The following is a 23,317-nucleotide window of genomic DNA, read 5'->3' on the forward strand; positions in this document are numbered from 1 at the left end:
ATTTACTGTTTCAATGGTTCTCAGTACCTTTTCAATGGACTGTAAAAAAATGCAGGCTGTGCCCCGTGAATTCACATTATCGATGGAGGTTATTACCTTCCTGAAGACCTGAAGGAGAACATATCAAGAGCAGGTGTGCTCGTATTAAAACCATAACACAATCACGGCACATAACTTTGCAAAATGAAAATACTAACTTCATTCGACACCGGGAAGCTTTTTAAATAATACTGCACAGCGGGCTTATAAAACGAAAACAATAATCTCAGAAGGTTAATAGGAGTCAATAGCCATGACGGGAAATATTATCATAAAGCAGACCCAAACAGTCGAGGAAATCCACAACAAAGTAAGTTGTTTTCTTGAGATGTCGGTTCAGTTTGCTTCTTAACCAAAGCCGTGACATCCGGTTCGGCTTCGATGATGTATAATTGCAATTAGGTGGTCGGTTTTGTTATCACCGCAGTGTGCCGTTCTCATATCGTCATTAGTGATGTGTTTCTACGCTCTAAGGATTGTGGATCCCCGTTGGTCCTCGCTGCATCATAACTGCAAATCATCTAACTAACCCAAAATGTACTTGTCAGCGTCTCAGGGGTCCATTGTGTTGTAGCGGGAAAAAAAATCTTTGAGCACAAAACTAATAAATTCTAGCTCTAATGCATTGTGAAACGTTAGACCGCCATAAATCAGGTTATGGAACTCGATGAGCGATGGGTGTGAATATGTCACTGAGCAAAACTCCAGCTTTCTGCTCACTGGGGTTTTACAATGAGTTAAAGCACAGTTTATACAATATTTCCTCACTAGTTCACAAGCTGTGCTGCACTACATTTCTACATTTCTGATCCAGCACTTAAGGAAATCGTTCAAATAGTTGTAGTTAGTCAAAAATCCGTATAACAGTTTCCCGGCTTTGTTTATTTATACAAACCGACCTTAAGTCGAGTCAGATTTTATTGTATTTCTTAATTGCTGAAATTATTTTTCCTTGTGTAAGTTTTATTGTGATACCCTTCATTACAAAATTATCTAGACAAGATTCACCAAGCTTAATGTGCGACACACAACTGGTAAATCCTGAAACAAATCAGAACATGCTGCACCACTGCCGTTGGCACAAAGATGTAGGTTTAATACTTGTGTGTAATTAAAGAGCTGCATAATTAGCTTTATTGGCAGAGGGAAAAGCCATAGCCAGAATTGATTGGATCATCCCCTGACTTTTCTTTCTCTGAGTAAACAACACGTCAATCAACTGCTTCATCATAAAGATCATCGGATGGGTTCCTGTTTAGAGATGTAAGCAATATTTAATTTACGTTAATCCTCTAATTCATGATTGAAGCTCACCACTAATTACAGAACACCGCGTCAATTTATAGACCCCTCTCAAGTCTCCAAGCCCGCAGAGCAGAAGTAGAGTGTGACGCACTTTATAGTATAATAATAATAATAATAATAATAATAATAATGGCCAAAATTATCTGCGTTCTCTGTTGGTGTAAAGGTGCATTTCTTCAGCTCTTATTTTTAGGTGATTACATGCTAATAAATACATAATTGTAAATATTTCATTCTATTTGTGCTTGGAACATAAATAGAGAGGTAATATTTGTGTTAACACTTTGACCTTGTCATCCGTGCAACTAAGCATAAAGCAGCTTTGAGGTTTGGCTTTGATTTCAGCCTCTGATGGTAATTGAATATGTAAATCGTTCGAAAATGGTCGCAATGAACGATAAATCATATGAAGTCAAAGCTCAAACAACTGAAAACTGCCGTGTAACTTTATTGTTCCAGACAATCTTACACATGAGATCCAGTCTGGAATTGTTTTTGGGATAAAGTCAGGCTCCGTCTCAGAAGAAAAAAATGCAAATATTCAATGTTTCTCACTCTCAAAACATTGGTCTACCACAGGTGCAAGTTTTCCATACCAATTAGCAAGTGCTCCGCCCACATATTTTCCATCAAAATAAACTGGGTACACATAAAAAAAAAGAAAAGAAAGCACATTAAAATGGGAAGGATTGTCTTTGATATTCAATGCTCAAATTGAAAGCAGGCAGCGGAATTACAGAGCTGTGTTTTGATGGCTCCATGGTTTCCATCAGTAAAAGGGGATTCCTGAGTGATATCCTGAGGAACACTAAATTTCCTTATAGAGGAAAACCAAAGAGGGCAGCACGTCATTGTTTTGCATTGGCTTCATGGTCAATCAGCAGCAGTATTTTTTGTCTGTCCCTGTAATGGACACTGGGTCAAAGGTTCACACTCCTTGTCTGCCACTCACACATTTCGCACACAAGTTCAGGAACCACCTCACATATGGCAGGCCTGGGTAAACATCTGGTAATCTTTGTTTCAGATTCTCAATAGCTCACCAGGCTATGGTCTCTGTGTGTACTCAATCTTCTCCAATTACATAGTTGCTGGCTGCTCCCCTGAGGTTACGCGGACAAGCATTTGGGATTGCGGAAGGAGTTTCCACAATATAAGGTGTTGTCCAAAAATTCCTTGCAGTTATGGAAATAAAGCCACAAGAAGAGAAAGCGATATAGAGACTGAGAAAAGTGGAGCTTATGGGCATGCCTCTGGTGGCGTTTAACTTTTTCGCTTTTGTTGCTAACGTTCATTCTCCATCTGCGATGAAGTGGAAGAATTGAAGGGGAAAATGTTTCATTTCAAGTAAAAACAGACAATTAGAGAAGAGAGGATATGCATGAATTGGGGGGCCAAGAGCATTACAGAGGTTTCCCTTTATTGAGATGGTTCCAATTATTCTTGCTCTTTGTGGTCGCGTTGACTTGAAACGTCGCGGCCCATTGTATCAGACTGGTGGCCTCGATTTGGAAATGAGCTCTACAAAGAACACTTTGAAATAGCATGGATTTCATATTCCAAACACTCATCACAGTCCCGAGTTAACATCCAGGCGCGACTTTACCGACGCCATCAAACACGCTTCTGCCTTTGGGTCGATTCAAACGTATAGGAACCTCTGTCCATCCATTCATTAATATTCATAGACTGACACATCTGGATTGTCACTTCACTGGTCCCGGTGCCAAGGCTGTACACCATTGCTGGCAGGGGGCCAGATGTAGCTGCCGGGCCAGGATTTCTCCCCCCCACCCAAGTTCCACCCAGACGCTGCGAGCGCCGTCATCCTGCTGAAATGTAAACCCCAGATTCAGCTGTGTTTGTTATGGTTCGAGCCGGCCCTCGGTGAACGCACAACACCGTCACGACATCGTTATAACAGCGGGCCAATATTTCAACAACAATCTGTTTGGTCAGCTGCAATTACATCACTAGGTGGTCAAACACATTGGCTCGCTGGAATGATAATTAGGATTCTTTTAATGGGCAGGGTCCTAAACACTTGTTGCTTCATAACACACCTTGACATTAAATGCAGGAGTTTAAGTCAAAGTGTTTTCAAGTCTGTTTTCACAGTGGCTGAACTTGACCCCCACTGGACTGTGTCCACAGGAATGCCATCATTACTGTGGGGGGGGGGGTTCTGCTATAGCCTGTTGTTCCTTTTAATCATCCGACAACGGCATAAACAATAGCGCAGACTGAGCACTAGTGTTGCTCTTTAGATCACTGACCTGCTGCACTAATGACTATTTATTTTCCAGGGAAAATAAGTAAGTGAGATAGACTATTTTTATCCTGAAATGACCCCAGTGTCAACCCCGCTGAGATGAGGGGGGGGGGACATCCTTAACTTTAATCAAACCGCCAGGCCTCCATGCTGTATTGTAGGTCAACGGCCTTCACATGATTAATTTTTTCCTGTCATTTTGTCAGCTCATGCAAGCAAAAGTCACCATAACAGCAGATTCTCGGAGGAATTAATGTCAAAATGTAAATCTGCCTGCGACAAGCTGGGGGTCCATGCAGTGTGGCATCAGTCAGGCGGGTAATTTATTGTGCAAGCTAAGTGTTTCCATTTGCAGTGAGAGCCACTAAAAACAGACTCGCCGAACGTTTCTGGGGGGTCCACTTGTAAAAGTGCCGATGCAGTGTGAGCTGGCTCAGGGCCTGACAACCTGTTTGTGGAGCTGAATAGATAGGGTTTTAATGAATACTTGATCCAGTCATCACAGAAAGGACTCTGGGCCGTTGTGTTTCTATTCACTTTTGAGAAAAGGGTTTCCAAAGGTTACAAAAAAACCTCAAATAACTTTCTGTTGCTGGTTACTGTTACTGGTGCTCATGCAGACTACATGCCGGATGCAAAGCAGCCGTTAGCTTTAATCAGCAACATCGAATTTAGCATCATTTAACACGTGCGGGAGAATGTACAACTCGGAAAATTCAGTAAAATTCAGTAAAAAAAACAAAGAAATTGTGGATTATTGTCAGAGAAATTAGAAAACAATTAAAATATTGGAAAGTAATTTATTCATTTTTGCATAATCCTGCTTACAGGAAAAACCTGCCTTCTTATCAGATGCACAAAAATCAAATGAACTGTTTGAGATCAAATACATTTGCAGAAACCAAGTATTCACATGTGCAGCACAGTATATCCAACCTGAGCCACACCATATGGATCATATGCATCAGTGACTCTCTGCTGCCCTCTATTGGATCCAATGAACACCTTGCTGTTAAATAAATAAATAAAAGCAATACAGATGGTATGTCAGAAAGGCAAACACTCCAGCAGAGTTCAGGTGGGTTGTAATATTCACCTGGAGTTGATTTGAGACTGATAGTACCGCATGAAACCACAGCCAAGTTTGGTTTGGCTGCCCAGCTGTTAACTCGTACAGAGAGGAGAGAAGTTTGTGAAACACAAGCCAAAAGCCAAAGCGCGCCTCAAAGACCAAGGAAAACATAACAATAAGCGAAGAAGCACATGATATCATCATGCAGCTCAGCAGCATCTGGGAAAGTACCATGTTAGCAGCCATTTATGGTTTGACTGACCCAAAGAAGGTTACGGACTGAATCCAAGCAACGCATGTGTGAAGGAGTGAGATTTAAATCCACAGATCGATTTAAGAATAATTTCCCTCTAAAGCAGAAGGAATAATGTATTGACCGAAATGATCGCCAGAGACGAGCTGATGATGATGATGCTGTATCGCTTTCTGCTGCAAGGCTTCATAAACAGACACCCCATGGTTTGGACTCAAAGCATGCACCTTTCTTTCCAAGAACGTTTTCTCCCAGTTCTAACATTAACCAACAGGCCTGATTTCCTGAAACCAGAAACTCCCTCAGCAAAAAAGGAAACCCAGCAACACCTGCACGATAAAGAAAGCAGCCAGAACATGAGTCAAACATGAAAACATTAGACCACTGGAAGTGAAATGTCCGTAATATTTAGTAAAATATACTCCTGGTCAATAATTACTCCTGAGTTTCATTGATGGCAGATACTGCACACAGCTTTGCTTTAATAGATCATCAAACCAGTTACCAATTGAAAAACATTTTCCTGTGGACAATGATTCCTGCCTGTTTATCCTGCAGTCACATGGATTCATATTTTGGATCCCACATTTGCCCTTGCAGCCCACAAACTTCGACAGGAGCTGATTGATTGGCCATAAACGAGAGACACGCTCCACGGATGAGAGCGCTCGCCGCAGGACTATCGCGTAAACAGGCTTGGAAGTCAAGGCCAGCATAAATAAAAATCCTGTGCGTCTCCCCATACCATCCCGTTTAGGAAGGCAAAGCCGGATCACATGCATTCTGTGGTCAGACGGGACCATTACCACTTCCTCGTATTGCAAGGCTGCTTCAAAACCGCCTCAGTGTGTGTGTGTGTGTGTGTACTCTATTTCCTTAAACCTTTTTTCAAGGGCTGGAATTCACAGAAACACGTGGCCGTGCTTCTGGAGTGTGAGACTCTCAAACTCTCGCTATTCATCAGTCAAATCGTCAAAATAAATAAAGAGTCCACAGCGAAGACATTTTGAAATGTTGCCAGGAGAGGACTTCTTACGACTCTAGTCATCCATCGACTCTCGTCGCCACGTGCTTTTCGGTCTCACGTCTTTCGTAGTAGGTTTTGTTTAACCAAAGTCACAAGTTCATGCTAACTAGGAACAGACTGTTGAGTGAGGCTGTCAGTCTCCCCCCTTTCAAGCCCCTCTAAAGGTAAGGAATCCAACTCTATCGTAATTGAATGCTCAAGCTCTTGCCAAAACTTTCCCTCTGGTTCACTAGTGTTGACACTGAAGTAGTGCCCCTACAGGGGTGGTCAGCTGATGCCAACAGTCTCAGAGCCAACAGGATGTTATAATAGCAGAACTTATAAAGTGAGCCACTTCCACACAGCACAGCAGCTGAAACAGTAATTAACATCCGCTTGTATTTTACAGGTGGGTGGGTGTTTTTTTCTTCTTTTGCAAGTCTTTGACTTCAGGACGAGTTCTTCAGCCTCGAACCAATTTACTTTGTAGTCAATGAACTATGCTGCTTATTTGATGCTAGGATATTACCAGAAGATAATGAAATATCTCCAGTTAAGGCATTACAGTTGAGTATTTTGTTCCGTGTGAAATCTTAGTGATGAATATAATCTACAACAAAAGTTGTTAAGAACTTGGAAGTGGAAAAATAAGCACATCTCTTCATATCCAATTTTTAAAGCTTTGCTTTAATTTGAAATGATGGAATCACTGAGGAATAATGTTGCCAACACTGAGACTCAGCCCTTATACAGGCTCAGGGAATAAGTATTCCATTTACGATACAGTTTTACAAATAATTGTTACTTACTGGACATTCTTCAGAAATGCTGCTGCAAACCTGTCATTGTGTGTACGTTGTATAACTTTGTAAAGCTTGACTTTGCTCATTTGTAAATCACTAAGTTTGCCTTTGCAGTTTGTTGCTGAGAAGGCAGGGAACAGTACAGCAGATAGAAAGGCTGAGGGAACCAAGACAATGAGCTTCAAGAAGTTAAAACGCTCTGAAGAGAGAGGAGATTTTAAAAAATCAATATGAACAAATTGTTGTATTGGAATAAACCAAATACCGGTACTGCTCTTTCAATGAATTGTGTCTTTTATACTGTGTGTTCTTTAGGCAGCGATGAATCCCAAGCTAAATAAAAAGAATTAATTTCACTTTGACAAGGATGTTTCTTCAATAAGTCATTTGGTGATCATTATTTTCTGTTGGCAAAAAGTAATGCAAGTGTAATTTCATCACAATAACAGACCACAACAAGATAACACAATTACAAGTCATTTACAGATTAATACAGATTTAGAATATCAATATTTAGCAAGACACAAATCTGAGCAGTGGACCTTAATGAGGTGTATTTTTTCCCCATTTGTAATATTTAAGAGATATTCCTGTTCTGTATATATTCCCTCACATGATGCAGTATATAACAGTAATATTGAGACATGCACCATTAAGACAGAAATACAAATGGTACTCAAAAGGAAGAATGGTCATATTTCATTAGAAACACAGATATTATTGGAAAACTTAATATTTTCTCTATTACTGGAAATCCTTTTCAAATTCTGACCTTTTCCCAACAAATGTATCACAGACAGCACCTCGACAGTTTGATGTCCCTTCTATTCCATTTTTGTTTGTACAAATACAGACTAGTTATTTTTCCTTTTCACCATTGTCCATTTGTTCATTGAAGGTGTAAACTGCTGTGTGTCTCCTCTGAGTATTCTGCTTGAAAAATAAAAGAAGGCATGGCATGCAGTGAAGACTCGTGCTATTCCCTCTTCAGTTGCAGTCACCATGCAAGGACACAATCCATCACCAGCGTCTAACTGTGAGGTTTGTGGGTTTGAATTGGCTGAACTGAGTCATAAACCTCAACTATGCAGTGATGACCCCAATCCTTTTTTTCTCAATCAGATTCCCATTACAGTGCCCGGTTCATGACACCAACTATTGGCCACAATTCTTTCTACTTAATCTGAACTAATTGAAATTAACAACATTAAAAATTATATTTGCAAAAATGTAAATGATTCACATCAAAGCTAAACGTCATACAAAACACTGCTAACCAAGTGCTGCAGAACATGCATTCAAACTCAATCGCGTGGGCATTTCAAATAAATTATTACATGCAATCTAATTTTGAAACTGAATGACTGAAAAGAAAATCAACACATATGAGGAGAGTAACGTTAATAAATATAATAAATAAACATTTTTAGCAGGGATTGTTGCGCTTTTCCATGAATCATACAGAAATGTCAACATGATCAGAACATAAAAGTCCCCCACTACTGTTTCCGAGTGTTCTCACGCTGCACCGGTCCCTCGAGGACAATAAGGAAGCTTACAGTGCATTTCTCAGGAAGGACGCGGTAACCAGACTGCGTCTGCCTGACTGTCAGCAGCTCTACAGCAGTCGCTTCATGCGGCAGGTGTGCTTCTCCACGTTCATGGTGGCTCGGTCCGTGGAGCTGCTCAGGACATCCAGAACCTCATCCTGTCGTTCCAGCTCGGTCTCGGCCTCCAGGGCGAGATTCTTCAGTTGCAAGAGCATCTGCGATCGCACAAAGACGCGCGATCAGACACTTACACGCCAGACCACAATGAACACAGACAAATAAGGAGCGAGACATTAATAAAACAGGACTAAATACCGAAAATGAGTGTGTTATTGAAGTAACGAGTAGAAGGGAACTGAGTTTTTCCATCTCCCTTTGGTAACAAAAGCAATCGCATGCTGCTTAGCATCTGGAGCGGAGATGATAAGGAATACTTTACAATTCAACACCGGCCACGGTTTTAAAAAGCAGTTACTCGCGTGGCAGATATGATAATAGTTCACATCATGCATTGCGTGAAGTCTTTTATCTCCTGTGATGATTAATATCACACAATGCCGCTCTCTGCGTGTTCACAGAATGCTATGGATACTTCGTCAGTCAAGTTATGGCTTAAATATATGAAGACGTGCCAAACAAAACCTAATAAAAATGCCTCAAGCCCACCAACAAGAGTTCAGAAATAATATACTTCTTACTTCACACTCACACATTATATCAGATTTCACTGGCATCTAAACACAGAACAAAGTTCCAACGAGCAGTTTGAGAAACAGCATGTCAAAAAACACTGTTGAGTGCCTGCATTCAGTCGCTCAACATTCAACGCGCTTGAATCGCACCTTGCAGTTTTAACATTCACAGTCAAGTTTGGAGTTCCATAGAAAAAACATGGAAAATGACCATTTTTAGCTGCTGCTTATGTGATGGTTAGAGGACTTTAGTCATGTAGAAACCCAAAATTAAACATTTAGGCTAGAATCAATAGAAAAATGCATGAGCTGAAATGCATTTTACACGATTGAGTAATTTCAGAAAAACTGTCCAGAAAACCGGAGAGAAAATGCTGCGTCATTCATTGACTGGTTGGAATTTCCAACCTCAAACAGTAATACTTGTATAAAACTGCTGTGACAAAAGGGAATATTTGCTGAAGCACTTAGGCCGGGACAAGAAGCCGAGTGATCCTGTGAGTAAGTTACCTCGCTGCAGATTCCAATCTGGACATGAGTTACATTAAGAACAGGGCGGGTGCAGAGACACAGCATTAAGTCCCAACTGACGGCCTTTGAAGTTTGAACCATTATCAGCTGTAGACAATTTTCCATTTATAAACACAATAGACAGCCAACCTGTTTGACTGCGCCGTGTGCTCTTACTGCTATCATAGATTGGTTTTAAAAATGGTTATATAAAAAATAAAACCTTCAAACACTGTACATTATCAGATAAAATAAGTGACTCAATATTAGGTTTGAAGTATTAACAATGCCCCGTTTAAGATACGATTTACGCGCTGAATAGACGAAGCATCATTAAATCAGCTTTTAAGGACCTTTGGCCCCATTCACACTGCAGGAAAATGTGTTTTTTTTAAACTTATTTGTGACACCATCATGGCAACGTGAACAATTCAAACCACTTTCATAAGTGATCCTAAATCAGGCACAAGTCAGACTTTGGCGACCTCAGTGTGAACCATCAGATCATGATAGAAGCCATTTTTTGGGGGGGGATTGAAGTATTCACGGTTCCATCGACTCATCGAAGACACCAGAGCACTGGGAAGACACTCCACCTTGTCTGAAGCCACTTATGATGTCTTGAAATTCATCTCCTTTTGACAATGTAATGTAAATAGTGATAAGGAATGCAGCTTCATGGGTAGCATGGGTAGCAGAACATCTGTCGTTTTGTCTGTGCATCAGTAAATAATACAATAAAGTGAAGAAAATCCAAAGTTGAGATTGAATTTCCTATGAAATATTCAGTTTGATAATCACAGACAACTGGCAAGTTTATTGCATTACAATACAAGTTTTAATTTACCTGCCCCTCAAAAAAAAAAAAAAAAACTCTCATAGGATTTTAGCTCCTAGTAAAAGATCAGTGATGTTTACATGAATTGTAAAGCACAAATAGCATGTATGCTGTTTTTCTGTGTATAAATAAAACTAGCAGTTCACTGAAAATGTTTTACACGAAATATCTACCTGGAATAGTGTGTCACACACCAAAGAAAATGTTTGGGTCGAAGGTTTGGATTTGCGTCACTGTGTAAGGTCTTGCCACCACAGACCATGTCAGTGCTGCAAGCTTCCGAATGGAAAGATGTTGTTAAGTCTGACCAAATGACTGCACAGGTCTCTTTCCCTCTCTTAATACCAGGATGGACTTTGCTTTGTGGTCTCATTAAATAGCACACATGATGAAAAACATCAATTAAGGGAATTGTGGTTTGAATGGAACCATCTAAATGCAATGTTATTAAAACCATCGTTTTTTCACAGTAATAGATACAACACTAATATCATGTACACAAATGCCACATTAATGTACGTTATACAGTCGCACAGGTCTCACCTGTTTAAGTTCCTGCGCCTCAGTCTGACTAACAGATGGCTGGAGCGCATGCAACTGCAACTGGGACAACTCTCCTGCCGGGACCTCCAGTGGGAGCTCGGTGTTTTGGCGCCTCTGCTGCGATCCTGACCCCATGAGTGGAGATGGTGAAAACATGCAGTGCATATTTTGTATGTGCAGAAACCACACAGTAAACTCAGAGTATGGCAACTGAGGCAATCAGGATAAAGTGACTCATCAGTGTGGGAGAACTGCTGGTCTCCAGCACAAATATACTAACGTTAAAACAAGACCTTTACTGCCACTTAGTGGTCACTTTTGTGCAAGACATGAAAATGAAGGGGAAAAAAAGGAAGACTTACCTTCATTCCAGTTTGGCCTGTCTGTGTCACACGGAGAAGAACCTGGAGATGTCATGAACGCCGTGTACTCGGTGGTGAACTCCACCTTCTTTTTGTACTGCATCTCTAACACTAACAAGGCCTCTGGCATCTTGGCAGAAAGGGCTCTATAGCATACATCTGGCTTCCCAATAAATCGCTGTTTGACGGTGATCTCATAAGGACTCAGCACCCTGACTTCGTCAATTTCATTTCGTTCAAAGCGGTGAAGGAGTTGGCAGTTTGTGTCTCGCAGCTCCAGCGAGGACACGAGGACCAACAAGCATCCGGGTTTTAAGTCCGAGTCCCTTCCTTTGGTCACTACAGCTGGGATGCTGGTTATCACCTTATTTCTGGTGGAACCTTTGCCGGCTACAGCAGCAGCTACAGCAGCAGCTCTTGCAGCATCCTCAGCCTTAGCTTCCTGCTGAGTCTTCCAGGGAAGTTTACCAAAAGGCCACCAGGAGGGAGACTCTAGCTCCGACAGAAACCTGCAAAGGGGAAATGAATTATTATTTGACTTGCTTTATTACGATGGCAAATCCAATATATAGAATTATGATTATTATTATTGCAGTCTGATTTTGTATTGAACCTACTTTGTAGTTAAAGGAGCTAACACCAAGAAAAAAATATATATAAAGAGGCTTTCATATAAAATATATGATCTAATCCACCCTATTCATATAACACAATGCATAAATAAAGAACATTAAAATAAGAACTCCCAGTAAAAGGAATATTATAAAATACATGGCACATATAAAGCACAAAGAAAACAGTAATTCAGAATGAGTAAAAAACAAAACCTGAATTATAAATAAGCAGCTATCATATAAACCTCATGCTGGTTTAAAAGCTAAAAAATAAAAATAAGAGTTGATTAGCGGGCCTCAATCAGCAGGAAGTGATGTAAACAAGCAAGACGTCTCCTGTGGTGTTAAAACCACTCAGTGACGTATAAACAAGTGTCTCTGATACTAACGCAGTCCTCCAGTCCAACAGCGAGGACTGTGTCAAAAGCAGCTCTAAGATTCTCACTTCTGCTCTCCAACTTAGTCTCACATCCGTAGAACACTTTAACACCAGCACCTCTCTAGCTCTAGCTCCTGTAGCAAGCCTGCAGTGGTGTGCACTGTGTGTGCTTATATATATATTGTACAATACATAATATTATCAAGATTTTGGATTATTACGTACTTATCAGCCACACCCAGATCAGAGTCAATCTTCTCCAGTCCCTGCATCATTTCATCAAACTGCTCTCCTTGGTGGTTGAGGACTCTACCGGCGTCCCCCAGTCGTCTCTGGGCCCCTGCCACCAAGTGCATCAGCTGTCTTCCTTTGGAAGGTTGAGACTCAGCTCCACGCGCCCCTGAGCTACGGTGCAGGAGGCGTTCTCTCCAGAAATGCTCTAACACATTAAAGACCACCACCCTGTTGGGCTGAAGGGAGCCAAACCAGTGTTTCACGTTGCCCTCTTCAAGAACTGTAAGTGTGCTGAAAATGAAACTGGACGACTCCATCTTGATCTCCATGATTCTTGAGAGGGGGAAGCTGGCAAGGCTCTCCTTGCTCTGGTTAGAGACGAAACGCACCACGGTCCTGGTGAGGGACAGGGTGCCATTTTCCCACCGCTTTGCACTGTTGATGTAATACGAGCCAGGCCAGCTGTAGATCGGGACGTCCCGGCTCATTTTCGGGGGAGACGGGTGGATTTACCTAGAAGGACAACGCAATTTCGTAATTACCAACGTACCATGTAAACAAAGCTGTGCGATGATCCACAATCACGTTTAAATATTGTGCGCCGTAATTTCTCTATCCAAACATACTTTCGTCAGACTACAATGCGACACCGTAGCGTCAGACGACCTCATCTGAAACGTTCACACCGGAGAAGAGTCCCTTGTATCCGGCTGACGTTGTCGCAAGTGCGTAATAAATTATCTTAATATATTTAACCTCCTCGAAGTAGAATTATATTCATACTAAACCACATTAATCCTCAACAGAGCGTTGCTGTATCCCGTTGCTGTATCCCATTGCTTACAGACGCGCAGATGTTTATTTCGGAAGTGACGTCAGACGGACAAACTATGTATTTACTGTCCGACACGAAAACTCTGCTGTCAGCAAAGGGCCCACGACAAGGCTTTGGGAAAAACAACTATTATATGCAGAACAGCTCGCTTAGAAATTATCTCAAATATCAGAAAATTAAAATAACCTGATAATAGTAAATGTAAATGTTTTGTTAATTAATTAGCAGCTACAGTTTTTATTGCGCCGTTCGGGAAACCGTAACCTGTCTTCTTCGGGATGGAGTTCGGCAGCAGCCTTTGTCAAAATAGAAAAACATGCATTTTAGCTTTAAAAATATTATTGGCTTAATGTATTCTCCATTTGCCAACAAAACTGAGTCAATTGGCACTCCATAATGTGAAACCAATCCACTCGCTATCAATTCCTTACAGTTTCTTGCTGCCCGAAACGGTGACAGCTAAAGCAGCATGCTAACTGGCTAATCGAGGTGCACTATTCGCTTTTTCATCATGGACGTTGAGGCGTACCGAAACTGCTGCAGTGTAGCCAAAATACCAAGACAGTCATATGAACAGGTTTGGTCGCCGCACTTTGTGGATTACATCGATAAAGATTTGAGCTATTCTAAGTTTTTCAAGAAGTACTTGCTCCCCAATCTCCCGTGCATGTTTTCAAAACGGTTCACGGAGGACTGGAAGTGTCGGAAGCAGTGGGTGTCTGAGGAAGGGAAGCCCGTGTTCCAGAAGCTGCTGCACGAGTTTGGTAAATAATCACAGCGTCACGAATGAAAGGCATCAAACACCTGCAGCTGGTGAAATCACTCGCTTCCTTCCTTCATGTTTTTGTGTTTTTATTTGATCTCTCGCAGACGAGACTCCCGTTCCTGTTGCGAACTGCAACGCTAAAGAGTACAACGCGAACCCCAAGCGAGTTCTGCCTTTCAAAGAATTCATCAATTACTGGAAGGAATACATCCAGAATGGACACTCGTCACCAAAAGGGTGCCTCTATCTTAAAGACTGGCACATGGCAAGGTATCGCTTCATCCCATGCTGCACACAATGTGCACGACTGCGTACCAGCTCATGATGTCATTTACATGTCGTTCTATCTATAGGGACTTTCCAGCACACAGCTTTTACACCACCCCGGTCTTCTTTTCCTCGGACTGGCTCAATGAATACTGGGATACACTAGAAGTGGATGATTACCGCTTTGTCTACATGGGACCTAAAGGATCATGGTGTGATCATAATGCTGCCAAAATGCTAATTTTGTTTTTGATTTTTTTTTTTGCATGTGATTAAAAAGTCATAATATTTTTTCTTCTATTTTCTATTTTTGGATGCATTTATTTTGTCACTAGGACCCCGTTCCACGCTGATGTATTCCGCTCCTACAGTTGGTCTGCAAACATCTGTGGCAGGAAAAAATGGCTTCTGTATCCGCCGGGTCAGGAGGAGTATTTACGAGATGCCCACGGTAACCTCCCCTACGATGTAACGTCAGCCGAACTTAGAGACGGAGGTCTTTTTCCACATTCTGAAGAAGCCTGCCAACCACTTGAAATTATTCAAGAGGCTGGTGAAATTATTTTTATTCCCAGTGGTTGGCACCATCAAGTTTATAATCTGGTAAGAACTAGAAAGATTAGTGTCAAATCGTACATGCTGATCTGTTGGTCGTGACATGAGCATTCCCTTGTCTTTTTAATGTCTCACAGGAGGACACCATCTCCATTAATCATAACTGGCTGAATGGCTGCAACGTCGACATCATGTGGCAGTTCCTTCAGACTGAGCTGTCATCTGTCCAAAAAGAGATCATCGAGTGGAAGAACACAATGGATTCATGGCATCAGCACTGCCAGGTACTTTAGGGATAACATTGTTCAGCGTGCGGATTTGCAAGGAATATTCTACAATGAGGAACTTGTCGTAGTGCCGCATGTCAAGTTGTGGTTGTTACTTTTTAGGTCATCATGAAGGCCTGCTCTGGTATCAACTTTGGGGAATTTGCAGCTTTCCTGAAGATTGTTGCCGGCAGCCGAATGGCTTTCCTGACTTCCTGTTCCTCTGGGGATTCGTCCGATTACCCGCGACACCTCTCAGAGACCCTCGCTATGCTTGGGCCTTACCATGCCGCCTTCGACCTGCAAAGGGTGGCGCACATTATTGAGTGTCTACTTTGTAATGAAGACTTTAAGCGGCTTGATCGTTCGACTTTGACTTTGCAGCCAGAAACCATATTACAGCAAATACGTGACACCATACAGTCCACAAGAGGGCAGCATCTACTTTACCAGGAATAAGATGCAGTCTCGGCCCAATCATTTAGTCTTCGCCTGGAAAACGATTGAATACAGAGTGGCAATTTGCAAGGAGCAAGATGGCAGGCTGATGTTATGCCTCGTTAATGATTGAAACATACACTAAAGGTTTAAATGGATAAATAAAGAAAAAGTTACCAAAGTTGAGTTTCTGCAACACATTTTTATTTAAGAAGCAGTAATACCACAGCACAGAGGGTAGATACTCTTTTTTCCGTATCTGCAATAGATGCGTTAAAGAGAATAATGGTGGTAAATTGCATTTATGATTTTCCAGGGGGAGAAATAAAATTTAAAGTAGGCCGCTTCAAAAACGGATTCGGTGACACGCAGCCGTAAAGCAATAACACACTGTACTTCAGGGTTCTGTCAATGAGAAGTCTGTCAGATAAGATGTACGTCACATTTGAGGGGAACTACGCAACACCCCTCCTGCTCAGTGGACTTTCATGTCTTCAGGCCACCAGTCTGGCACCGACGCCTCGAGCGTCACTCTGGCATTGTCAGAAGATTTGAGCGTCAACACCTCCTTGGCGTAAGCCGTGCGGACCAGGCTCAGACCCAGTTCTCCGACTCCTGCTCGGTGCTTCCCAGCTGGCTGGCCCGACTGAGTTTGCAGCGCAGCGCCTTCCTCTGCATCCTCAACTGGAACTGACAAGCGCACCGGCATTAGGCGTTTGCGAACCACCCCAGTGTGATGAGTCCTTGCTGTGAGCTCCTGGCCGATGTAACAGCCCTTGCTGAAGCTGATACCCTGCATGTAGACCAGATTTGACTCTAGAGGTAGCGCCACTCCGGGAGGAAGGTCCTTCACCCCCTCTGGAAGTCCTAGATAACAGTGACAGTTGAAAAAATATCAATGTCAACAGTCCATGAGCATCTCTGTTTTAAAACCCTCATGCGTTCTCATCTCACCTATTGCATAGCGATGTCTGTGGTACTCCTCTGTGTCACCTTTCTGGCATGATGGAATGACATCCAAGGGGTCCGACTGGCTATCCAAGACCAATCTCCAGCCCATCGCCTGAGTCCGAGGATCATTCTCCCAGACCAGAGCTTTGTCAGGCGACGAGAGCTCCAGTTTCCCGGCCTCTTGACCTGAACTGTTCTTCTCGGGAAGCACCGCCCATACAGAGAGCTCTGGACACGAGTCAATGGCGATCTGTCTACGGATCTTGTACATCCTTAAATGTTTTAAGAATGAGTCCTTAATTGTGTGGTCACACTCCAGGAAAACCCCGCGTCCTGAATCGGCTTTTTTCAGACTGAAAGAAAATGTAAAAAAAAAAAATTAGCACCTCATAAAAGAGCAAAATTCATTAAAAAGTTCACAATCGGTTCATTACAAGCATCATTTCTAGATTGTGTGAGAAGAAACTTTAATGTGCAGCTCGGTTAATGGTCTTGATAATAATCCAAGTTTTTAATCAGCACCGACACAAGGTTTCCTACTTATATTGGCTGATTAGGTGACCTTGAGCAGAGCTATGATGACCTTGAGCAGAGCTATGATGAAAGACGCATCATGTCACAAAAGGCCATAAAAATGATGAATGAGTCAAGGTGTGGCAAAGTTTAACAGTTGCAACAGAACCAATGAAAGGGCAAGATGTCAGAGTACAGGATGTGGGCGTTTTATAACTACAAGTACACTAAAGAAACTTTTGCATTTGCAGTTGTTCAAGTTTAGAATACATTTCTCTTTGAAATTAAGGAAAGGTCTAAAATCTATTACAACATAATGTATAACATAACAACAATATACGACAATCTGGATTGACTACACATAAAAATAAACAATAAGAATAATTATGTGGCTGGATTAGATGCACCGCTTCACACCAAACACTGCTCGGTGTGGTTTCATAGAATTACAGATTATTGTACATCTCAGATCGGTTGAAAAACGGACACATAAATGATATGATTGATCGCTGTGAAACCGTGTGGAAGGATTTACACTCTGAAAAAATCTACCACTAATGAAACGATGCTGTTTTTTCTTCTCTAATAAAAATCTAATTCTGGTTGAGGAGTCATTTGAGATAAAATGACGTCATGGGGTAACAGTGCTGCAAAGGTAGAGGATGCCGTTTGATGTTTTTCAATGTAAATGTTCCCCCAATGGATTAAAAGATTCAAAAAGGTACAGAGCAGAGCACACGCAGGAAGAGTTCGATCACTGATCGATCATAGTTCAGCGCCTTTACGCAAGCCTGTTTATCGCGATAAGGAGCCCCGCCCGTGCGCAACGCGCGGTCATTACGCACTATAATGAAGTTATGGTGTACCTGTATAATATGACGTCATACAGCGTTCTCCCTTGTACATTGAGCACGTGCGCGTACATGGCCGCGGCGCCTGGCTCCTGCAGCGGCTCCACGTCGTTGGTTACGATCCCCTGGAGGAACGCGCCGGTGTCCCGTCCGTGGATCTTCAGCAGGCTCCTGTGAGTCAGGCGGTAACACGCAAACCGTCTCCGGGCATCTCCACCGTCGGTCGCGTCCCGGCTGCGCCTCCGGACACGGATCCAGGCCGGAGCTGAGACACCGGAAAGAAACGATTCGCTTGAATGTCGACCGGTGCTCCTTCCGGCAGAAACACCGAGACAGCGCGCGAACGTGGACGCGCCTCTAGCGACGCCAAGGAGTCCCATTGTTGTGTGTGTTGTCAAAGGAGTAAACAAAGTTTGTGTGTTTGTTTACTCCGCCTGTTGTCAACAGCGGTCGGCTACGTAACGCGGGACGAACTCACTGAGGAGTCCTCCATTTTTTATTCCCACAATGCATTGCTCCGTTGTTCCGTCACTAGGTCCCTCCAAGGCGCGCCCGTGCGTAATTACGCACAGCTGATACGGTCTTCGCGCAGCGAAAATCTACGTTGCGCACAAAAAAAAAAATCGAACCTGAATTGAAAATAACATAAACACGTCAACATTCATTCTGTGCTATTTTCCACTGAGTCTTTCAACGGAAACAAGACCGCAAGGGCTTTTTTGAAATGCTCCTCTTAGACAGGATGTTTGACTGTACTTGTACTGTAATACATGCTACTGTGTGACTGTACTTGTACTCTAACATTCTATCTAATAAATATATTCATTCATTCATTCAGTCAGTGAGTGACCGGTGACTGGCTGCTCCGGCTAATGATGAGATTCACATGTTTTTACGCAGCTAATAGACGCCATTGTAAACGGAGTTCCAGAACTCTCTCGGGACCACAGTACACACATCCGTTGCTTGTTGATTTTATCTCTTTTATTTTTTGATTTTTATCACTTGTTTTTATGTTATTTATTTTTATTGTGCACTTTGAGATTTGCTTTCAAATGTAAAGTGCGTTTAAAATAAAATGTATTGTTATAATGTTGCTCAAAGTTGTCCAAGGGACTGCTCAGGGAGTTTGTGTGTTTGCTCAGACGCATGAAAAATTAGAGGGAACATTGCCTCAGACCACAGTTCACTAGGTCAATGGTTCTGAAACTTTTTATTATCTTAAACTTATTTTTATGAATTTGAACTCAGTACCCTTTTCAAATAATTTATTCAGCCAGTTATCTCTGAATCAGAGTAAAGTACAATATATATTAAAGAGATGAATGATCACAATCCATCATTAAATTCATAGCAAATCACTAACATTATTATGGAAGAGTTCAACAGCCTTGTGGTGGATGGATGGGTGGATATATTCTAATGTAGATGATGATATCTACATGACCCCAAATGTCAGGGGTGGGTTTCCATGGTCAGGGAAATAGATGCCATTATTTAATCTGGCGTGAGGCAGATCATGTAAAGATGATATCATCCTGGTGGTTACAACGACCACAACAAGGTTTTATAACTATAAATAGTCCCTTGATCATTGAAATAGACTTTCTAATGTCATTTTAAAACTCCACATAGTGGTAATTAGACTAGCTTTTATTGGACACATTGTGTTATGTGTGTATGTACTGAAAAGAAGAACTAGTTTCTCTTCTTGGCGGTAGCATTATGTCTTATTTCAGAGTCAGGCCAATCACAACGATGCACATCCTATTAAACTTATATTGCTAGCATTTATTTTAACTGAAAATTGCAAACCCCTGGCTGTAACTGTATCATTGTTAGCAATAAGATTGAATTCATTCAATAGTAATGTTTGTTTTTCAGCTAATTATAATGTTAAAGTGCTGAATAAGCATTGTGTGCAAAGGTCTATAAACATTAACGGCTCAGTAAAACTCCTCAACTGATGGGAAAATACGTCACACACACCTAATGTGTTGCAAATCAAAATGTGTAACTCATTACCAAGTGTATTATTTAAAAGATGCAAGCCTGTTTCTAACAAGACTGTGAGAACTTGCGTAATAAAATGCTAGAAAGTACTACGAAGGCTCACTAATGACTTCTTGGGATTGGAATGATTGCCAAAGAAAATGATATGAGTTCTCGTGATCCAGCATTTTAACAGGTTTTTTTTAAAGCTCATTACAATTTGCCATGGTGTCTTTCGCAAGCTTCATTCCCATTGTTTGAGAATTTAGTTGTGCTTTTTCAGATGCTATTTCTTTGATCAGTGTTGGGTTTTCCATTCCAAAGTACTGTAGGTTATTATAAGTTAAAAAAAAAACCTGCTGTTACGTTTTCAATACTTACTAGCTGGGATAATGGGTGTTTGTCTCCATGAGTAGTAATTTCAAAATCGTTTCATGGAAAATGCAGATGCATGTGTTGGCTTGTATCTATCAGCTTTTTCGTGGGGGAAAAAAAAAATAAAAAATTCTGAGGTAGAAGTCTCAAAATCCTGAAAGGGTCTCATTGTCAGGGAACAACCTGTCGCAGCATCAAACAATAAACCATTTATTTAAGTAATTAGTATCCAATGGTTTATCCAACAAAATATTGTGTTACATCTTTGGTTTTCTTGTCACAAGAAATGAAACATTTTCCACTATAAAAACGTCCATGTCTTTAAACTTTGTCTCAACATTGATTGAGACCTGATTTGAAATTTACACTTTACACACAGTTTCAAAAACTCTCCTTTCCTCTCAGCTTAATGAAACCGAGAGTCGGCTGTCTGTTATAAAGGACGAACGCGGTGGTTTCAAGTATTTTTGAATTTTATTTCTTTATTTTTCATGAATAAAATACTAGAACAGTCTTTAAAAGTTTGAGGCACTTTGTTGTATGACAACAGCGAAGGCAGGATTAAATATTACTCTGGAACCAAACATAGGGCTTCAATGACAGAAAAACCTAACATAAGACAAATGTTTAGCTAATTGTGTAGCCAAGGATGGGGTTTCTACTGAAGCCTGTGTAAACTGTATGTCACCAGTTGGAAAGCATGCAACTCCTTCAAAGAGAAGAAAATCAGGGTTTAACGTGGAAAATATTCAGATTCCAGAATTGATAATGGCTTTTCATGCAATGAACAACGTCACACTGAGCAGATGTTTAGCCTACAGTGAGACAGGCTTTCTTCATTATCTTCATCAAATGATTTCATTTGAATCTGCTTCCAGCAGCAATCATCATACACGTCATCTGAAGTGCCTCCAAACATACCGAACACCCACGCAAATCATTGTGCGTCACTGCTCAGTATTTTTCTCTGAATTTGCAAATTTAGATTGAAAAGGAACTCACTCTCTTACTAAGTTGAAATTCCTCAAATTCATCCGGTTCGGCCGGTATTTAAGATGGAATTAGAGATGCTTAACTAACTATCTATGTTAATCATGTCCAAAAGCTATGGCAAGCACAAAGTTATACACTACAGAAAAAAAAAAAAAAACTCATGATACCAAATTGATGATTTTGTGAAGTGTGTTTTTCCTTTTTTTTTGCTCCCATAAATTGTTTTGTAGTCCTTCAAAGTGCTGTGATAGATTTTGTCAGTTGTTATTGTCACATCATCCAGCTCTGTCACAGTGCATTCCAGGAGTCCTATGAGTTTTTTTTTTTATTCTTAATATACTAAATTAGATTTATCCCTAGATCCAGACGGAGGTCTTTCCATTTTTTACAATGGTTGCAGTCTTCTCTGTGGATGCTTTTGGCCGTGCTCCTTGTTTCTCCTGAACTGTATTGACTCGATTTTGCTCTGCCATGGAAGCTCCGGACACCGGACTGCTGTTTCTAGAGGTTTGCTGGTTGTTCTTGTTTTGATATGTTTGAAAGGCCATATCAAGCTGTTCCTGGGCAACCCGTAGGTGCCGATGCAGGCTGGCCAGATCAGATGGTATGTTCTCATCTGGGCTGGTGCACTGCTGCTCTTGGTCCACATTGGCTACGTTCTGTTCACGGGTGATGAGGCTGTTGGGGATCCTGCTAGGTTTTTCTGTTTTCATCACGAGGTTGTACCCTGGAGGGGAGGCTGGGATGTTGCGAGAGAACGGATAGCCATGAGACGCACGCTGGCCCCTGTTCCTCTTTAAGCGAAGGCTATCTCGGAAAGTGCCGATTCCCAAGTGAAGCATCTCACAAACATTTAGCACAAGACAAAGGCAGCTTACCACATACATGATGAGGAGGAAGATTGTTTTTTCTGTGGGCCTGGAGATGAAGCAGTCCACTCTGTGTGGACAGGGGATCCTGTTGCATACGTAAGACGGGCTAACTCGAAAACCATAAAGGAGGTACTGTCCTGCAAGGAATGCAATTTCAAAGATAGCTCGGGACATCAGCTGGAAAACGTAGATTCTCATCAGGCCTTCTTGCATAATCTTTTGCCGTCCATCATGCTTTGTTGGGCCTTTGCTGGTGCTGCTCACTGCTTCAAGCTTTGGCTCCTGCACCTCCAGTGTATTGGTATAGATCATGGGCTCAGCATCATCATCTTCCTCCTCTTCTAAAACCCCTTCCAGTTGATGGTTTTCTCTCCATCTGGAGTGAGGAGGAGGCTTTTTGTGGGGCCTCTGGAGCTTCCTCTGCTCCACGTCTGAACTTCGGGCTATCTTGTGGATGGCATACCCCATATACATTATGGAAGGGGTAGAAATCATGATTATCTGGAAGACCCAGAATCGGACATGCGAGAGAGGAGCAAAGGCATCGTAGCACACATTGTCACAGCCCGGCTGCTTGGTGTTGCAGGTGAACTTGGACTGCTCGTCCGAGTAGATGGACTCGCCACCGACTGCCGTGAGAACAATGCGGAAGATGATGAGCACAGTCAGCCACACTTTCCCCACAAAGGTGGAGTGGTTGTGGATCTCTTCCAGGAGACGAGTGAGAAAACTCCAGCTCATGTTTCTCTAGCAGACTTTTCAACTAGAGCCTGTAGAAAGAATAAAAACATTTGATTAGGACCCAGGTAGATTAATAAAATGAGTGTGATGCAAACTTTCTTTTAGATGAGTCGAACTATGAATTACATTAGTTTGTAGCATTGTATTAATTGTAACTGCACTATGCATTCTTTTTAGTCTTCGTCATTTTGAAATGCCTGCGTTCTTGATTCAGCTCAACGTAAATCCAAACTGGGATCGATTACTAGCATTGGAATCAATGAAATGACTCATTTATAATCTTGAGAGGATGCTTGTTTTATCATTTGCAGCTGCATGTCATGCACTTTATTGGCAATGAAATGCATTTCGTAAATGTCTCAAACTTCAACTTTAGTTATCTGCATAGGGGCGATTGATCCAAATGAGACCCTCATTTTCCATTGATTGT

At 41.7% G+C, this 23,317-nt stretch overlaps 4 protein-coding genes across 4 annotated transcripts; 1 reads left to right on the plus strand and 3 right to left on the minus strand.

Annotated features, from left to right (window-relative positions):
* Nucleotides 1–6,619: 6,619 nt before the first annotated feature.
* On the minus strand, nt 6,620–12,960 carry snap47 (synaptosome associated protein 47). The gene is made up of 4 exons (XM_068749326.1): nt 12,464–12,960; nt 11,246–11,754; nt 10,884–11,008; nt 6,620–8,515 (listed from the first exon to the last, which is right to left on the minus strand). The coding sequence occupies exons 1-4, from the start codon at nt 12,958–12,960 to the stop codon at nt 8,369–8,371; spliced, it is 1,278 nt and encodes a 425-aa protein (XP_068605427.1). The 3' UTR covers nt 6,620–8,368.
* A 617-nt stretch (nt 12,961–13,577) lies between these two features.
* On the plus strand, nt 13,578–15,774 carry jmjd4 (jumonji domain containing 4). The gene is made up of 6 exons (XM_068749324.1): nt 13,578–14,071; nt 14,178–14,343; nt 14,427–14,552; nt 14,676–14,943; nt 15,033–15,179; nt 15,285–15,774. Exons 1-6 carry the CDS (start codon nt 13,819–13,821, stop codon nt 15,618–15,620), a joined length of 1,296 nt encoding a protein of 431 aa, XP_068605425.1. The 5' UTR covers nt 13,578–13,818; the 3' UTR covers nt 15,621–15,774.
* On the minus strand, nt 15,771–18,406 carry iba57 (iron-sulfur cluster assembly factor IBA57). The gene is made up of 3 exons (XM_068749328.1): nt 17,930–18,406; nt 16,554–16,903; nt 15,771–16,466 (listed from the first exon to the last, which is right to left on the minus strand). The coding sequence occupies exons 1-3, from the start codon at nt 18,292–18,294 to the stop codon at nt 16,075–16,077; spliced, it is 1,107 nt and encodes a 368-aa protein (XP_068605429.1). The 5' UTR covers nt 18,295–18,406; the 3' UTR covers nt 15,771–16,074.
* A 2,990-nt stretch (nt 18,407–21,396) lies between these two features.
* Nucleotides 21,397–22,887, minus strand: gjc2 (gap junction protein gamma 2). The gene has a single exon (XM_068749327.1). The coding sequence runs from the start codon at nt 22,885–22,887 to the stop codon at nt 21,631–21,633; it is 1,257 nt and encodes a 418-aa protein (XP_068605428.1). The 3' UTR covers nt 21,397–21,630.
* Nucleotides 22,888–23,317: the final 430 nt, after the last annotated feature.

Source organism: Brachionichthys hirsutus, chromosome 15 (genome assembly GCF_040956055.1).
Source record: "Brachionichthys hirsutus isolate HB-005 chromosome 15, CSIRO-AGI_Bhir_v1, whole genome shotgun sequence".
Classification (NCBI taxonomy): domain Eukaryota; kingdom Metazoa; phylum Chordata; class Actinopteri; order Lophiiformes; family Brachionichthyidae; genus Brachionichthys; species Brachionichthys hirsutus.

Bases quoted from the DNA above. Each gene is read 5' to 3' on its own strand.
- snap47 (XM_068749326.1), bottom strand. From the start codon at position 12,960: ATGAGCCGGGACGTCCCGATCTACAGCTGGCCTGGCTCGTATTACATC. The intron at 11,755-12,463 runs GTACGTAATAAT...TCCCCTTTGCAG, and splicing joins GATCTGGGTGTGGCTGATAA to GTTTCTGTCGGAGCTAGAGT. The intron at 11,009-11,245 runs GTAAGTCTTCCT...TCATGGGGTCAG, and splicing joins CAGGCCAAACTGGAATGAAG to GATCGCAGCAGAGGCGCCAA.
- jmjd4 (XM_068749324.1), top strand. From the start codon at position 13,819: ATGGACGTTGAGGCGTACCGAAACTGCTGCAGTGTAGCCAAAATACCA. The intron at 14,072-14,177 runs GTAAATAATCAC...GATCTCTCGCAG, and splicing joins GAAGCTGCTGCACGAGTTTG to ACGAGACTCCCGTTCCTGTT. The intron at 15,180-15,284 runs GTACTTTAGGGA...GTTACTTTTTAG, and splicing joins CATGGCATCAGCACTGCCAG to GTCATCATGAAGGCCTGCTC.
- iba57 (XM_068749328.1), bottom strand. From the start codon at position 18,294: ATGGGACTCCTTGGCGTCGCTAGAGGCGCGTCCACGTTCGCGCGCTGT. The intron at 16,904-17,929 runs GTACACCATAAC...ATTTTCTTTCAG, and splicing joins TATGACGTCATATTATACAG to TCTGAAAAAAGCCGATTCAG. The intron at 16,467-16,553 runs GTGAGATGAGAA...ACTGTTATCTAG, and splicing joins CAGACATCGCTATGCAATAG to GACTTCCAGAGGGGGTGAAG.
- gjc2 (XM_068749327.1), bottom strand. From the start codon at position 22,887: ATGAGCTGGAGTTTTCTCACTCGTCTCCTGGAAGAGATCCACAACCAC.